Here is a 12,395-nt window from a genome sequence, read left to right on the forward strand (position 1 = left end):
GGTGTCTAAATGGCAGATGATGTTTAATGTGAGCAAGTGCAAAGAGATGCATGTGGGAAAGAGGAACCCGAATTATAGCTACGTCATGCAAGGTTCCATGTTAGGAGTCACAGACCAAGAAAGGGATTTAGGTGTCGTCGTTGATGATACATTGAAACCTTCTGCTCAGTGTGCTGCTGCGGCTAAGAAAGCAAATAGAATGTTAGGTATTATTAGGAAAGGAATGGAAAATAAAAATGAGGATGTTATAATGCCTTTGTATCGCTCCATGGTGTGACCACACCTCGAATATTGTGTTCAATTCTGGTCGCCGCATCTAAAAAAAGATATAGTGGAATTAGAAAAGGTGCAGGGAAGGGCGACGAAAATGATAAAGGGGATGGGACGATTTCCCTATGAGGAAAGGCTAAAGCGGCTAGGGTTCTTCAGCTTGGAGAAAAGGCGGCTGAGGGAAGATATGATAGAGGTCTATAAAATAATGAGTGGAGTTGAACGGGTAGATGGAAGCGTCATCACGCTTTCCAAAAATACTAGGACTAGGGGGCATGCGATGAAGCTACAATGTTGTAAATTTAAAACAAATCGGAGAAAATGTTTCTTCACTCAACGTGTAATTAAACTCTGGAATTCGTTACCAGAGAATGCGGTAAAGGCGGTTAGCTTAGCGGAGTTTTAAAAAGTTTTGGACGGCTTCCTAAAGGAAAAGTCCATAGACCGTTATTAAATGGACTTGGGGAAAATCCACTATTTCTGGGATAAGCAGTATAAAATGTTTTGTACATTTCTGGGATCTTGCCCGGTATCTGTGACCTTGATTGGCCACTGTTGGAAACAGGATGCTGAGCTCGATGGACCTTTGGTCTTTCCCAGTATGGCAATACTTATGTACTTAAGCAGAATTATTAAGCAAGGAGCAGTCCACTGTACCGTACATCTAGAAGCCTAAAAGCTTTCTTCATTTTCAGAGATTCTGAAAACGTTATTGGTATGATAAGTTATACCTATTGCCGAAGTAATACATAAAGTACAATAATAAAAATGATAAGCAGTGGAAACGAAAATGTATATATAGTAACGGACATAAAAGGCAGGCAGAAGAATAGCGTTACTCACTCACATGACACCTGTTGGTGAGAGGGGATGGAGCCCAAGCTCCAATCAGTGTCAGTGCGCGCCCCAGGTAAACCCCATAGCCTGGCCGGAAAGTCGTTCACCGATTGGCCAGCTCGCCACCGGAGGGCGTCGGGAGGGAGGGGCGTGAGTGGGCGTCGCAGCCGCCGCTAGCTCTAAGCAGTTTGAGCTCGCAGCTATAGTTCGAGCGCTGCTGCCTCAGGCGTAGCTGTGTGCATTTCCTCTTTCTGTAAAGGTAGAGCCGAGACTTCTCTTTTCGAGGAAAGAGCTAAAAGAAAGTAATGCCAAACGTGCTTCGGAGCGGCCGAGGGGCGGTGCTGTTGTTGCTGTGGTGGGGTGCCTACCTGGCGCTGGTTGGGGAGGCGCAGGAGCCCTTGGAGCTGAGCTCTGGGCAGTTGATAGGTATGTCTTTCTGTCATTTCGGGGCTTTCTGCGGATGTCCGCTGCCCTGGTACGAGTCTGAAGCCCCCATCCCTCAAATGGTAGAAGTCACACGTGGGGGAGGGGGTAGCTATTAATCATCTCTAGTTGTATGCTGTACTGGGAGCTCAGGGTTTGCCTGAAGCCCCTAACCTCTGTTGCATTCTGACAGGATTCGGCGTCGCAGAATGGACAATATATAAATATTACGATAATTTTGTATTATTATTACTGTTACAGGATGGGGGTACACTCAGAATATTCACAGGGGAGAAAGGCACCAGAACAAAACCTAAGTGAAACTTGCGAATAGACTTGGGACTGGTTTGCTGTCTGTTTTATGTTCCAGTATTCTTGTTATAAGCCATATTATATAATAACTTTTTGAATAACTAGGAAATATAGTATCATTTTTGTAGTGTGCATTTTGATTTCCTTGCTTTGTAGCGGAACACGAGAAACCAATCTGAGACCGATGCTCTTCCACTGGAAGCAACAGCATATACTGTTAAAAGTTTTTGGCCTCTGCAGATATTTACTCCCAGATTCTGTAGGTCCCCTAAATTTGGGCATGGATCCCAGATAGAACAGTATAAATTAAAACATAAATATAAGTAACATCCTAAGAGGAGCATAATAAACCAAGGACATTAATAACATAATGGGTGAAAAAAATACCAACAATAGGCTTTACTTTTATACTATTTAGCTCTTGGGTGGATGTAAAATTTAAAACAGAGAAGGTTTTGATATATTCAAACAATTGTTTCACCTTATATATACGTATATATTTTTTTGGAATGTGAACCACATTGGGATAATGTGGGATACAAATTATAATAAAATGTAAAGACTTGGTGGGGATGTTTTTTTTTAACCCATTGTGGTATTTAAAAGTGTCCATGGTTTATGTTCCTCTTAGGATGTTGTTGATACTTATGTTTTAATTTATATTGTATGACTGTGAATTTCCTTGTCTCTATATTAATGGTGGTCCTCATATTTGGGCTTCTTTTTCAGTCATATTAATAGTTTCTCCTTTGTTTTTATATTGTTTTATTTATTATGCATTTCATTTTTGTTTTATGTATTTCCATTTTTTATGCTTTTATAATGTATAAATCAGTTTTATTTATGTTTATAATTTTTTATATAGATTACCGAGGCAGGCTTTTTAATCGAGACACAGCCCGTGTCGAGTCATTGTTTTGTTTTGAAATTTCTTATTAAAGGACATAAGTGCACCAGATTTCCTTTGTCAGCTCCACTGTTTCTTGCATTGCTGATGAGGGATCTCCAGCCCCTGCCAACTGAAGAAGTGTGAAGCCCACCCGCAGCATGTGAATCGTCTGATACCAGCACCATGAGCATGCTCAGTTCTCATAGGCATTTCTTAGCTGGTGGAGTTTGGGGACCTCACCAGCTAATAGGGGTAGGGGTGGCAGGGAAGCAGAAAGGGGAGGCAAGGGAAATGGAATATCTAGTATCCACCTATATTAACCGTTGGCCTCCTAAAAATGTGGTTCTGTCTATGCTTCTGATCTGTATTTAGAATGAACAATCACATCCAGACAGATTACGTTTTAGTTATGCTACTTCATATGTTTAAAATGCCAGATTAATAAGACCAGCCATGTTTTCACCTGCGTTGAACAACGTATGTGTATGTATATATGTATGTGCTGGAGAATATCAGGAAACATATACATCATTTCTAGCTCTAGTTGGCAGTCATAATTTGTTTCTTGAGTAATCGTAGTTTTTGTGGCGGACTCCTTTATCCCCCCCCCCCCCATCCAGTCTGTATTCTACAGTTGTCGTTTGCTGAGAAGAGGTTGGTGTAAAGAAAAACAGGTTTGAGTGTATCATAGACCACAACCAGACTGAGCCCCCCCCCCCCCCCACACACACACAGTCCCAGCTGGTGGTTTCATCTTGGTATAGATCTGTTACAGGAATTACACAGATGACTAAGGATATGCTGGCAGTATGAGGGGAAGGGAATCCATGACTGGAGTGGCAAGTGGTGTTGCATTAACACTGAGGTGTGCATAATGTTTCTTTGAAGGAGTAGCGTAGTGGTTAGTGCAGCAGACTTTGATCCTGGGGAACTGGAGGGTTAAGTGACTTGCCCAGAGTCACAAGGAGCTGCCTGTGCCTGAAGTGGGAATATGTTAGCTACGCCCCCCCCCCCCCCACCTTCTATAAAGCTGCGCTAGGGCAACTGTGTGCATTACTGTGTGGTAGCTGCTAGTGGTGGCTTTGTAAATGGTGGGGGTTAATAACAATGTTGGCTGACATGTTATTGAAATTAGCAAACACTAGAAGTTCACACTTCTTTGGTATTTGCCTTATGCAATCTCGGGCATCTTGTTTTAAATATTTGCAAAATGGATAAGGCAATGGATTTTGTGCCTTCTTTTTAGCACATAAACGGAGTTGTGTTCTCTTTTAGACCATATTTGAACACTGTTGAGCGAGGGGAAAAGTGCACTGTTGCTCTATCATCAGCCTTCAATCTGGTTGACCATACCCTCTTTACAGAATCTTGAGGACATAGGAATGTCCTAAACTGGTTTAGAGGGTTTTTTTTGTCCAGTAGATCATATAGGGTTAAATTGTACTCTGCCTTATCTTCTAATTGGAGTAACCCATGTGGAGTGCCGCAGGGCTCTCCCCTTTCCCCGGTGCTGTTCAACATTTTTCTGTGAACTTTGTATTCATTGTTAGATTGTTATGGTTTTCTTCATAAAACACAACAAGGCAATCGATCTGCAGACTCCAATGTGGAAAAGAACACAGCAGATCAATGATTAGTCCAAAATGTTCTTTATTGCAGAGTCTCAGTCAAACAAAATGCCCAACACAGGCAATGTTTCGCCCAAAGGGGCTGCGTCAGGAGCTATATCATAAACTACAAAGACGAGCACTCTGAATGGTTTGTGATGATTTAAACCATACATAGTTGTTGGTTGACAAATCATGACACCATGGAGATAAGTGTTTTTATATCAGAAACATTTGTTACAATTTGTTTAGAAAAATTAGAACAGGTGTTTCTGATATAAAAGCACTTTTTCCACTTAGGGGCCCTTTTTGCATAGCTTTCTCCTTCCATTTATCATTTTTTTTATAGTCAATAGCCTATCTTAACTTTAGCTGTTTTTATCCATTTCCGCTCTAGTTGTCTACATTTTTGTTTCAAGAGTAACTTGGAATCAAATCATTCGTTGTTCGTTCGCACAGGTTTAGTCTTCCAAAATAAAGGAGCAATATCGTTCAAAATTTCTCACTATAATCAGAACATACAATTCCAAAATTATCCCAATGTTCAATTAATTGAGAATGTTTAAACAAATCCCAAAACCGGTTAATATCAATTCTACTCCTTGTTGCATACTTTACTGCAGGTCTAAAAACAGCCTTCCTCTCCCAATCCCATCTCAATAAAATTAAGCATAAAATGATCCAATCATATAACTAATTTGCAATAAATATCCAGAAATATTAATAGATTGTATAGGCAGTACTTCACCTGTAAAAGCTATCTAATTGATTTCCCTTTGAGTAAGTCACTGTGGTTTGAATGGGAGAATAGTTCAGTGCTGACAATATAAATTTTAGACCTAAAATTCTTGGGTCTTCCTTATCTTCTAAAGGGATATTAATATATATCCCCTAATAATAAATTTAAATGGGAATCTAAACAATTTTTAAAAACAAAATCATAGAAAGTCTCCTTATCTTGAGACCAGCAGACTGGAGGGCACACATCCACTCGTTTCAAATCTCGCGGAACCTCTCTCGTCTCTAAAGATCTATTAAATAAATCTTTGAGGTCCTGCCAGTACCTCTCTGAGCTCCTTCAGTATCCTGGGATGTATCCCATCTGGCCCCATAGCTTTGTCCACCTTCAGATTCTCCGACTGTTCATAAACACTTTCTTCCATGAACGGCACAGTATCCACTCCATTCCCAGATGTTCCCTCCACAGCCTACTGCGGTCCTCCAGGATTTTCCTCTGTGAACACCAAAGAGAAATAATTGTTTTGCACGTTCACTTTATCTTTATCACTCTCCACATAGCCATTCTCATGACCTTTCAGTTTCGCAATTCCATTCCTATCTTTTCTCTTTTCTCCAATATATCTGAAAAAGGTCTTTTCATCTCTCTTTACATCTTTAGCCATTTTTTCTTCCGCTTGTGCTTTCGCTAGCTGTATTTCCCTCTTCGCTTGAGTTTAATCCAGTAATCTTTTCTGTGATCCTCTCGTTGCATTCTTTTGTATTTCTTGAACAAATCCTCTTTTGCTTTTAGTTTTTCAGCTACTTGTTTGGAGAACAATATAGGCTTCCTGTTTCTCTTGTTTTTGTTTATTTTTCTTACAAAAAGATCAGTCGCCATATTTATAGCAGCTTTTAGCTTGGACCACTGTTTATCCACATCTACTACACCTTCCCACGGCAACAGCTCCTTCTTCAGGTATTCCCCCATTTTATCAAAATCAGTACGTCCACACTCTGCCTTCGCCCTTATATCAAACCATATGGTGTAATGGTCACTATTACATAGGTTGGCACCCACCCGGATATTGGAAATACTTCCTCCACTCGTGAGCGCTAGATCCAGCATTGACCGTCCCTCGTGGGTTCCGTCACCATTTGTCTGAGTAAGGCACTTTGACAGGCATCCACAATCTCCCTACTTCTTTCTGATTCTGCAGAAGGGACATTCCTATCCATGTCAGACAAATTGAAATCTCCCAACAGTAGCATCTCAACTTTCATACCAATAGTGCTAATTTTATTTCACCTTTCCATCAGTTAAGGTTAAAAGGAGGCTGTTGCTTTATGAGAACTCTCTGGCTATTCAAGTCACTAGATTGTAGAAAGATATTGCCGGCATGTCGTTGTCTTCTCAATCCTATCTTCTATTCAGAAGGAAGATTAAAACATTCTTATTTAAGAAATATGTATTATAGGCTGGTATTGTTAATTTTTAAGTGATCTTTGTAATTCTGAGAGGTTTGCTTTGGTTTTCTTGGGTGTTTGTGACCCATTTAGAACTGAAAGGTGATACCGGGATGGAAGTCCAGATGTTAATCTTAATGTTAGCCATAGTGTTTAATGTTTAATAGCTAGCTTGATATACCACCTTTCTTAAAGGAAAGTCAAAGCAATTTACATAACTAGGTTTATTATGAAAACAAAAAGGACTACAATCATCATAGGAAAGGAGAAGAATAGGAGAGAGAAGGAAAAATGTGCTGCTAATCGGATACTGAACAAAATGTCTAATGGGAGGAGGCAAGGGAAAACAGATGGGTTTTCAAGGCTGACCCGGATTTGAGGTAGGATCCCTCAGATCTATGTCTGAGGGGTAACATATTCCAGAGGGAGGGCGCCTGGTAGAAAAGAGCTGAATGCTGTGTGGATTCCAAACAAGAACAGTAAAGAAGTGGGATAGCAAGTTGATTAGAAAAGGACGACCGGAGTGAACGTGAAGGGGTATAAGGAGGAATGACTGAGGAAAGAGAGGCTGGGTAACAGCCATGTAGAACCTTATGGGCCATAGTTCAAGTCTTGTGCTGAATTTGGAACTGAATGTGTGACCAGTGAAACTAAGCAAAAAGTGGAGAAACTCGGTTGAAATGATGGGTGCATGTCAGGATTCTGATGGTGTCAGATTTCTGAGTTCTTGTACCAAGTAGAGCACTGCTGAGCCTGGTACTCAGACCAGGTTCTGCTTGGCGGCCGGACAACCCCGGGTTTCACCTGATGTGACTGCCGTTGCATGAGGTTGAGCCCCTAGGTTTGAGTGGCCTGCAGGACTTACGAGACGGAGCTGGAAGCAGCGTGGTGAACGTATCGGCCAGGCAGGCAGCAGGTCAAGAGAGTAATCCAGGTACAGGCAAGTCAGTAGGCAGGCTGCAGGCAAGAGAGTAATCCAGGCACAGGTAAAGTCAATAGGCAGGCAGCAGGCAAGAGAGTAATCCAGGCACAGGTAAAGTCAATAGGCAGGCAGCAGGTAAGAGAGTAATCCAGGCACAGGCAAAGTCAGCAACGAGGGACAAAGTAGAGAAGAAGCAAACTACTGAGCAAGTAGCACCTACCAAAGTAGAAGCCGAAGCATCTGACAGCAGGAACCGGCAGGGAGAAGGAGCACAGCCATAGGACAAGAGCAAGGGAAGGAGGAACCGGAAGACAAATAGGAGAGAAGCAAGGGAAGCCAGGCAGAAGGAGAGAGCACACCAAGGTGCATGAAAGCAAAGCAATCAAGGAGCCTGCAGCCAGAGAAGAACTAAACACACATGACTCAGGGCTGTGCCAGTCAAGTGTGCGTGTCGACAGGACCCTGCGCAGCCCGAGGACGCCGCTTGCATTGAGGTAGGGGACATGACAGATGGCAGTATTCTGAACCATTTTTCAATCTTTTTAGAGGAAAGTGGGAGACCAGAAAAGATAATATTACAATAATCCAGCCGAGAGGTGACAAAGGGCTTAGATTAGTAGTGCAAGAAAGGTCACCCAAATAGTAGCAGAGGGAACAGATTATTCTTAAGGAATAAAAGCAGGACTTCACAAATGATGAAATGGGAGAAGTAAAGGAGAGCTTCAGCTAAAGAATGGCACCAAGGTATCTCATAGAATCGATGGAGGTAATTAGAGATCCTCTCAAATAAGGAACAATCACTGTTGTGGGGTGTGGGGGGGGGGGGGGGGGGGGGGGGGGGAACAATACCTGGAAAGCCATAAGGCTGCCCTTTTAGAAGGGTTCAGAATCAGATTATGTGAACAAAGCCAGAAATCAATGGCATCAAGACATTTTTGGAGTGGGGAAAGATCAAGGGTGGGGAGGGTCTGTTTGTCCATCATGCAAGGTGGTGGGGAGATCAAGCTCCACCATCTAAAGATATTTTAGGGCTATGGCAAAAAGTTGGTGCTCCAGGGAATCTAATCCCCCAAAGAAAAATAAAGAAGAAAACCATGGTTGCAGTGCACTCTAGTATCGTGTCAATAGAAGAGGCAGCTCCTGCAGAGACTCATTGAACAGTAGTCTGTTGAGGACTTAACCTGTACCAATAGAAGAGGAGACAGTTATTGGAGTGGTTAAGGAGTTGATTGGAATAGAGGAAATTGCCCAGGGAGTGGAAGGAGGTGTGAGAAATGACCTTGAGAGAGAGAGGACTGAATGGGGTTAGGGGAAAGGGAGCTGGAGACACATGAAGTGGACAATTCACGTGTGAAAGAATGTACCACCCACACACACTCATATTTATACATCAGTCAGACACACGCACACATGCATGACACGAAAAACACATGTACCCTCTCAGATCAACTGCACATATACATGCACCCATCACTCACACACCCCTCCCCACCAAGTTATTATCTATGCAGATTCACACTCGCATATAGACTCCTCATTCACCCACTCAGTAAAACATGCCTACTTAAAATGTTTCTAGCAGGTTGCAAGGGAGGGAACTATACCTTTTAAATGTATATGCTCCCACTCCCCCAGATGACTCTTTCTTCCCTAGACTGTCTAGGCAGTTACTCCCTTATGAAAGTAAGCAACTAGTGATTGTGGGAGATATGAATGTATTGATGGACCCAAGAATTGACTGTTCGAAGGGAGACCAGGAGGGGAGAGAGCACCGCAGGGGAGGTCGAATGTTAAAGGAATTTAGCAATTCACTGTCTGTCATAGATACATGGCGTAACTTACACCCAGGCTCGAGAGAATATACACATAGATCTAGGGCGCACGGCACCTGGGGCAGAATAGATTATATGTTTACTTCTCCCACACTATTTGCGTGTATTAAAAACACTAAAATTGAAGAAATATTGATATCTGATCATAGCCCTGTCTGGTTGGAACTGGAGGCACCTGGGAGCTACCAACCGACCAGGCAATGGAGATTCCCCAGTTACTTAGCAAAGGATAAGTCTTTTCAAAAATTTTTAGTTACAAAATGGGAAGAATATGGTTGGTTTAATAGACAACATGAAGCTAATCCCCAATTATTTTGGTGCACTGGAAAGGCAGTTCTCAGAGGTAACATAATTGCCTTTATTGCAAATAGGCGGAAAAAAAACTCGGCTAGCCTCCTGCACTTAAATAGACAATTACAGAAAGCCAGAAATCGATATATGACACGGCAAACCATAACTAATAGAGACTCTTATCTATCTATCCAAGCAGCGGTGAATTCCCTGCTGCATGAGAGAATGAAAAAAAATAGAATCTTTCAGAAGTATAGCTTCCACAGGTTTGGGAACAGAACGGGGGGAATGCTGGCTCGGATAGTTAGGAGACGGGAGGGAGGTAGAACCATATCGGTACTAAAAGAAAAGACGGGAAGCCTCACCAATTGCCCGGATAGAATCCTTCAATTGCTCCATGAACACTTTGCACAACTATACACAGCTGAACACCCGGCTGGGGAAATACAAATGAATGATTTTTTGAAAAGAGCCAAGATGCCAAAACTCGGGGATCTAGATATAGCGGGCTTAGAAGCTCCCATCCAACCTAAAGAATTAATAGAGGCAATTAAAGGACTGAAATCCTTTTCAGCTCCAGGGGTGGATGGGTATTCCGGAGAATTTTATAAGCTATTACAACCTCACTTAATACGGCCGCTTTTTGAATACCACCAGTCGGTGATACAAGAAGGGAAATTTCCCTTATATGAAAACACCGCCTGTATTTCATTACTGTTGAAGCCTGGGAAAGTGGTTGAAGATCCAGAATCCTATAGGCCTATTTCACTAATCAATGTGGATATTAAGTTGTTAGCAAAGATTATGGCTTCACGACTCGGTAGATGTATACCTAGTGTAATAGATCCGGCGCAGGTGGGCTTTATTCCAAAAAGACATTCTGTTGTACATATACGGAGAATGTTACTAGCAATGGCACAGTGTCAGTTCCACGAGACACCAGGGATATTGGTGAGCCTTGATGCCACTAAAGCTTTTGACAGAGTGGGGTGGAGTTATCTGTTCTATGTATTGAAGTGGATAGGACTCCCTCCTGGAATAATCCAAACTATTGAGACTTTGTATTCTGGCATGGAAGCATGCATATCAGCTAATGGGGACTTTCGACACGGTTCAGGATAGGGAGAGGAACAAGGCAGGGTTGCCCCTTGTCCCCACTATTGTTTGATATAACGCTAGAGCCACTGTTGCGCCTTCTTAACTCCGACCCCAGAATTCGTGGGGTACAGTTGGGGGGGCAGGAGATCCGAGCGTTGGCTTACGCGGATGATGTTCTTCTACTATTGACTAAGCCACGGGAATCATTTGAAGCGGCACTATCTCTGATAAAAGAATATGGGATGTTATCGGGATTTGAACTCAATCTCTCTAAATCTTGTGCGATGCCTATGAACTTGGGAACTGAGTCCCTCTGGCGGGGGGAGGCCCCCATTAGGTGGGAGACGAATAAGCTGAAATACCTAGGAGTATACATCCCGTGCGATAGGTCCGCTGTGTATCGAGTTAACGTAGGCCCATTAATGGAGATGACTAAAAGTAAATTGATGATGTGGAAAGAGCTCCCGCTCACCATCTGGGGTAGAATAGCACTATTTAATATGATGGTGGCCCCTAGATGGTTATATGTTTTTCAACAACTACCACTCTTTTTGAAACACAAAGATGATAAGCAGTTACAGCGCTTAATACAAACATATCTTTGGCAGGGAAAGAAACCCAGAATATCATACAGCCAAATAGTGACGCCAAGGGAAGGAGGTGGCATGGGACTTCTAAATATCAAATTCCTAACGACTGCATGCTCTATGAGACATATAAACGACTGGTATCGGGGGACATCTGAGTTCTCCGCCACATTGGTGGAGACTTCGGTGTTTCCGGATATACATTTCAGTCATTTGCTACACACGGGTGCCCCATTACCACGGATGGCATTTAAGAGGCATCCACTTTTGCGACCCCTCAGGGAGACTTGGAGATGGGTGTGTAGAAAGTATCATTTTTCTTCTCGTGTAACCCCGTGGGTGTCAATTTGTAATAATCCTGCATTCCCACCCGGCAGAGGGATTAATATATTCAGTAGTTGGGCAAAAAAAGGGATTGTATACTTGGCACACATAGTCACAGAGGAGGGACGCATTCTGGAGTACGCGGAACTCCAGGCCAGATACGGAATTTCCCCAGTGCATTACTTTGCATATTACCAGTTGAGACACTATGTGGCCACATTAGAATGGACAGATATTACAGAAGATGTGGTGGAGGTTCTATCTGAAGAGTTTACATTGGGAGCTCAGCTGCAGGTGCCGCTAAAATTTCACCATAGACAACTCAAAGATACTACAGCAGAGCTGGATTTCCGGCGTCTAGCACGAGAATGGTCGGGGGATCTGGGTTGCACATTTACTGAGGATGACTGTAGGACTTATTTAAAATCCATTTATAAGCAGAGACTTTCCATTCCGCAGAGGGAACGGCTATATAGATGGCTGCTTAGGACTCACATATCTCTGCAGAGAGCACATAAAGCGGGATTTAACACGACAGGTGTGTGCCCCAAGTGCAGCCAGCCTGCGGCAACCCTAGGCCATATGTTCTGGAGCTGTCCCTATACAGCAAGATTTTGGCAACAAGCACTAAAGGGAATAGATCAAATGTGGGATTGTACTCTCCTGAGGGAGCCGTTAATCTTATTTAACTTATTTAAATACACAGTAGACCCACCAGACGGGTTTAGAGCGTTTGCAAAGATAGCAATTTATTTTGGAATAAATACTATACTACAATTTTGGAGAGCACAAGAGGCGCCCCCATTGCAGGTATGGCGC

The 12,395-nt window shown here is 42.7% G+C and overlaps 1 protein-coding gene across 1 annotated transcript in view; it reads left to right on the forward strand.

Moving 5' to 3' along the window:
* Positions 1-1,343: 1,343 nt before the first annotated feature.
* LOC115472725 (collagen alpha-1(XI) chain-like) overlaps positions 1,344-12,395 on the forward strand; it is a 381,963-nt gene continuing 370,911 nt past the window's right edge. Inside the window, exon 1 of the mRNA XM_030207103.1 lies at positions 1,344-1,533. Within this exon, the coding sequence (XP_030062963.1) occupies positions 1,413-1,533 (121 nt within the window). The 5' untranslated portion in view covers positions 1,344-1,412. The remainder of the gene's footprint in view (positions 1,534-12,395) is intronic.

This window comes from Microcaecilia unicolor, chromosome 6 (genome assembly GCF_901765095.1).
Source record: "Microcaecilia unicolor chromosome 6, aMicUni1.1, whole genome shotgun sequence".
NCBI lineage: Eukaryota > Metazoa > Chordata > Amphibia > Gymnophiona > Siphonopidae > Microcaecilia > Microcaecilia unicolor.